We start from the raw sequence: 6,000 nt of genomic DNA, 5'->3' as shown, positions 1-6,000 counted from the left end.
CCCACTCGCCAGCCTGATGTCCGGAGCGGGATCCCGCTGAAGGGAGATCTCAGTTCTGGAAGCCTGTTCCTCCGGCCCCGAGCAGCACTGCAGTGGCGGGGCACAGCGGAGAGGCGGGCCAAGCCAAGCCAAGGCAGCGCCGGAGCGGAGCGGAGCCGCCGGCAGATCCGCAGGCAGCCGCGGAGCGCCGATCACCGCCGCTGTCCAGGGTGCTGAGCCGCGCTCCCGCCGAGCGCTGTCCGCGGTGCTGAGCGTGGCCGCCCTTTCTGCTGCTGTCCGGGGTGCTGAGGGAGCCGCCCGGCCTTGCCCCCGGCTCAGCCCGTCTCGGGAGGGGTGACTCGCTTCCCTCACCAATTCTCCCCAAGTGCCGGGCTACTTTATTGGCCAACCCCACCGGCCCACCCCTCGCGGAGTACAAAATAAACACCACAGCGAGAGCTGGAAAAATGTGCAACGTCAACGCGCTCGGAGTCTACGTGTGGGAGACGATCGTTTTCTTCAGGTAAGGCTCGGCTTTGCGGGAGGAGTGTGTGCACACCGGGCTGGACTTCCGTGCCCATCTTGAGATTGGGGCACAGACCCGGCACGGTCTCGGCCTTAAGACAGAAGCGTTACGCCATTCTCGAGCTGCTTTTCCCCCTCCTCTCTGTTCCCCGAGATTAGCTATACTACCTCCTCGGGTTCGGGACTTTCTGTAGCTTTGAGAGTTTCTCTGTTTAATTAGCACTGCAATCTCGCTAACCGCAGTGCTGAAAACACCAACCCCGGCTGGTTGCAAAGTGACAACTAGTGGTGGATGGGAATGCTGCACTTGAATTTGCCCGGGTAAATATCCCCACTTCACCCCCTCCCCATTCTAAGATTGCAGGTTCAGATGAGTTCCATGGGATGCTTTCTCTCCTCAGCTCTGTGATCTTGAGATATTGGGCTTTCCTTCCAAGCAGAACCCACCCTATTGCCCCAGCTTGCCTACATTCACTGAAAGCAAAGAAATAATAACTTCAACTTTGTTTTTCTTTCATGTTGTTTTTGATCACTTCACTTGTGGAATCTAATAAAAAGCAAGAGGGGTCAATGGGAAGGTTTTTTTTTTTTTTTTTTTTTGCAATTATATCTATCACTGAGTAGCTGTATTCTGACTTTGTTTTAGATGCATTCCATTACTCACTTAAGGAGCAAGGTAGCAGAAGGAGCCGTTTTACCCTTCAAGAATTGCTTCCACTCTGACTCTCCTTGCAGTGCTTTTATTAACCAGATAAGTGAAAATACTGTAAGGGAGAAAACTCTTCCCATCTGCATGAATGGTGCAGCCTGCTGTATAGCAAGTGATAAGTGCCAGATGCATGCAACTGAAAGAAAAAAACACCTTTCACGATCTGAACTATTCAGTCTTAGATTTCAGTTACACGACTCTTGCTTCTACATTTCTGACTTTTTTTCATTGTCTCATCTTACAGACATTATTGGTATGCATATCACTGGAGTAATACTTCTTATTTTATAAACAACACTAACATTCCTGCTGACACTGGACAGAGCTTTCTAGTTAGCACTCCCTTTCTTTAAGAACACCAAAGTGTTTCCAAACACAAAAATCAGGATATCTCTACTTCTCTTGTAATTCCATAGGAAGTCAAAGACAGGATGTCTTAACAAAATTTGTCTGTTAAACCAAGAAGGAAGTTCTGGAAATAGCTGAAGGTATATTCACTCATACCTTCTTATTATTCACTTAAACCTTCTTGTATCACTTATCATTATTGGGAATATCTGAAAAGCAATGTGCAACACTTAGTATTTCAGAGCCATTCTTTCCTGTGTTATTTAGTCATAAGCATATAAGCAGCACTACAAAACACAGTAGGGTGAAATAAAAAGATGTGTATGTATGTACAATAGAAACTCTTGACTAACATACAACATTGAAACAGAGATGAAAAGCAAGGTTACATAGCACAAGTACTCAGGAATGGTCTTCAGAAAAGCTAGAAGACAAAAGGGGAAGGAAGGGGAGAGAAAAAAAGAGTGCATTTCCAGGTTTGAGTTTCCTATGGCTGTAATATTAAAGCCATATCTCCCTGAACTGCCTGCACAAATGAATTGGTACGCATTTTTCTTGCCAATCCTGTTTTATGATGCACACTGTTATGCATCACACTACACATCTGAGGACCTACAGGTTCTCAGCTCATCAGTTAAAGTCTCAGACATTCAAAATCTCGGTAAAACAGTACATTCAGGTTCTAATGTAAATGTTTACACTGTTATAAATAATACATATGCACACTTATATACATATAGTGTACATTTGATTATGACATATTGCATATAAAAGGTATGCAAGATGAAGCCCTCTTTGAATATCAAAGTTATGCAATATCAAGTCAAGTATTCTTGAAATAAATATTTAAGAAAATTCAAAAGTGTTTAATTGCAGGAAGTCATGACACCAAATTGTTCTCTGTGCTGCAGTCATTTTCCAAACAAGAACCGATTCAACAATTCCTGCTTGAAATCGACTCTCAACAGTGCTTTTCTTCCCACCCTCCACCCCCCTTCATGTTATGCCTTCCATTTATTGCAGGCCAAAAATCTACCAGCCTTTCTAGTCTGGGAATAACTTTGCTATTTCAGCTTCAGTAAGAAAAGTTTATTCATTAAGAGTCATTCATAAACTTAGCATGCCAATTACTCAAGCGCTCAGTCGTGCATAATGTTAAAAAACCCACCAACAACACACATACAAAATGATAATCCAATAATTCATAACAGAAGTATACATTGCTTGAAATTACAGAGCGTACTACTTCATTGACAGCCTGTTGAAAATATTCTGGAAAGAAAATCCATGGTAATATATACACTACAAAGAACGAAAGAAAAATCCAAAGTCTCAAAGGAAAATGCAACAGAGCCAATACAAGAAGCAAGACTAGATCTGTAGCTTAACAAAAGTGTCCTTTGCCAGCCTTTTAAAAAACAAGACCCCGTGGGAAAGAGTAGCAGCTGGTGTGTGAACACAAACATCATGGTATTGCCAATGTAATATTTGTTTCTGCTACAGCCAGGGTGTTTTAGAAAGAATTTGCCATCAGCAGTTCATTCCAACATGCCTTTCTTTATGGAGAGCGTTTCCTCTTCTGCTACCTTTCTTCCCAGGCTGCAGCCACTTAGCTATGACTAAGACATTTACTGAGAACCTGGGTAGACAGATAGGGATGGAAGCTGGGTTGGAGTGGGAGGAGAAACGGGTCTTCTGACAGTCAGACTGCTTTATCAATTCTTCCTTACACATCTCTGGAAGACAAAATACTATTTCTTGAAAATAATAATGGACTGGACAATATTTACACAGGTTCTTCCATATGCCTTCCTATCTCTGGAGATTCTCCCAAAGCCTAACTACGTACACGACATCTCTGTACCCCAGTTCAGTTGGGAATTCCTTCACGTAGAGCAAAACACTGCCCATGCCTCATGATGATATTGCCTGGACTTTTTGCTTTATGATAGCCTTCTAATGGCTGTAGTGATCCAGAAACACTGCTGCAGGTGCCTGAGGATTGGGAGATAAAAGAGAGCCTAAGGTTTGCTTTTTACCCAGGTGGTCACTGAAGTGGTTTGTGCCTCATTCTCATCTTAATCACTCTTCTGCATGTCAGGAACCAGAAGCATGACCTTCATCTAACCAAAATGAGTTAGCTCCTTCTGAACAGGGACTTATCAGCTAGCAGGAGTGATTCAAGCCAACTGTTCTGAGTGATACAGAGGCTCAGACACTATTGAATTCCACTACTAGGCTTTTCCTATTCCCTCTGATCAGTAACAGAGCTCTTCAATTTCATCTTTCATAATAAGAAGATACTATTGTGATGCTATTCTTAACTTCAGAAGAAAAAAAAAATTGCTTTTCACAAAATAGACTTTCCAGTAAAATAGGTAATTTGAGATCTCCTGATTTCAGCTCCTTGAAAATGCAACAAAATGGAAGGCAGGGGAAAGAAAAGGGCAATATGTATGCTTTTCCAGACCTTCTGCTATACCTCTGCAGTGCTAGATAGCATTGCAGAAATACCTGTGACCAAAACATTAACCAGAGACTGACAGAACTGCAAGCTAAGCAACGTAACAAACATTGTCAGTATATAAAGAGTGGTTTACTTACACTAAAATCTCCTAGAAGTTGTGCTTTTGACCTGTTGTGCCTCTGCTCTGAGGCTGGTAGCTCCTCCATGAAATAAAAATGATTTCGCAGAGCCTTAGACTAGGCAGCTCTAAGGATATTCTTTAGCTTCTTCGATCTGCAACCTGTGATAGCCCCATTAGAGACCCTGCTTAAACAGTTACCGATTTAAGATTGGAAAGCATGATGAGGTAGACAATTCTACCTAGAAGACCTTTTGAATCATCCAACAAAAGAAGATAAATTTGCTGTCATCTCACAGCAGATGCAAAATATTTGGGACTCTGTCTTCTATAGGGATTTTATGCACACTTCCATCCATTCATAACAATTCACTCACAATCTAGGTAAGACAAATTAAAATATGTAAAATACTTTCTAACTTGCAGCCTGATCTTAACTTTTCCATCTAAATAGCTGGTTAAAAAACCCAATACCTACTCTAAGCACTAAAGAAAGGCTCCACGTGAGAACAGAAGCCTTCTGCTTTTACAATGGATGCAATGAGCAGCAGAATAGTAGATAAGCAAGGGGATTAACAAACACATCACCAAAAAAGCTGCTGTCTCACATGCATCAACAAAATATCTACAACTCTGGGGCACTGGTGCTGTGCAGAATTCAGATTATGTGGACCAGCTGTCCACTCCTACTCCTGATGAACACTACACTACTCTGCACAGAGTCTCAATAGCAGAACACATATTTACTCTTCAAATACATCATGGGAGCTGCTTCTGGAAAGAGAGCTATATGCAAAGGGAATAGTACACATTGGGGCGTTCCATCATACAAACTTTCTACAAAGAATTCCTTTAAGAACAAAGCTTTGGGCATGTGATTTTGGCCTTCCTCTTACTCATCTCAAGAGGTGTTGGAGATACCTTGCTTATATAGAGCAAGTCAGTAAAGGGCCTTTGACTCTGTTTCAAGTGTCTCAGATTTGCTAGCAGAGACTAAAGGCTAACTCCTTCCTGCTACCTACCAAGTGACTCAAGGCAGAAAGGAAAGCACTTGTAAGCAGCAGCACGCTCATCTCAGCACGTTAGTGAGATGAATCTCATTAGCCAACAGACCCTGAGAAGACAACCTAAGCAGAAAAGGATTCTAGCATCTAAATTAGGATTTCAATCAGTGTCCAGAATTAAATTACTTCATTATCCCAACACTGACCAACTGTGATAGAAAACCAGCAAAGAAGTCTGTTTTCTTTTTATTCTAACAATACAGGTGAAAAGGGCTCTCCAAATTTCAGTATTAAGAACACGATGTCAGACCACCTAATGAAAATAACTGCTATTTAGTTACTGATGAAACAGAAAAGGTTTTAAGAAATAAATCATGCTTTAAAATCACAACATCTAAGTACGTCAAATGACCAGAGTCCATCCACAGAGCTTCACTTGCTCATTTTCTTTTAACTCTGGAGTTTCTCTGAGAATTCTGGAGTGACTAGCATTAAGATAGATAGAAATCAAAAGGAACTACCAGCTTATTTTGTCTGTATCATTTCTTCTTGTTGTGGCACATTATATCAGGGCATCTCTATTTCCAGTAAATTACCTTTTTGGTTTGGCTATTGTCTTGCATACTTTCTATTGACCTTTGTGCCCATCAGCAAAGGCAGAACGATTTCCATTCTTACAAAGAGTATGGCTACACTTGCACACTCCACACTACCTTTAGAGAAAAATGGTTGATTCTGTTCTGACATAAGACACACTAACAAAAAGAATAATAGTTTCTGCACATCCTCCCCACCATGTTTTGATTCACCAGACCTGACAAAAAAAAAAACACCAAAATTCAAATGCTTT

General features: G+C 41.7%; 1 protein-coding gene across 1 annotated transcript in view; it reads left to right on the top strand.

Moving 5' to 3' along the window:
- Nucleotides 1–446: 446 nt before the first annotated feature.
- Nucleotides 447–6,000, top strand: part of GLRA1 (glycine receptor alpha 1) — a 36,575-nt gene continuing 31,021 nt past the window's right edge. The window contains exon 1 of the mRNA XM_042881643.1: nucleotides 447–502. Within this exon, the coding sequence (XP_042737577.1) occupies nucleotides 447–502 (56 nt within the window). The remainder of the gene's footprint in view (nucleotides 503–6,000) is intronic.

The sequence above is a fragment of the Lagopus leucura genome, unplaced genomic scaffold, assembly GCF_019238085.1.
Source record: "Lagopus leucura isolate 7727_CA_CO unplaced genomic scaffold, USGS_WTPT01 Super-Scaffold_100030, whole genome shotgun sequence".
Lineage (NCBI taxonomy): Eukaryota > Metazoa > Chordata > Aves > Galliformes > Phasianidae > Lagopus > Lagopus leucura.
The sequence above is the reverse complement of the archived record's forward strand: the minus strand, read 5'-3'. Positions and strand labels throughout refer to the sequence as shown.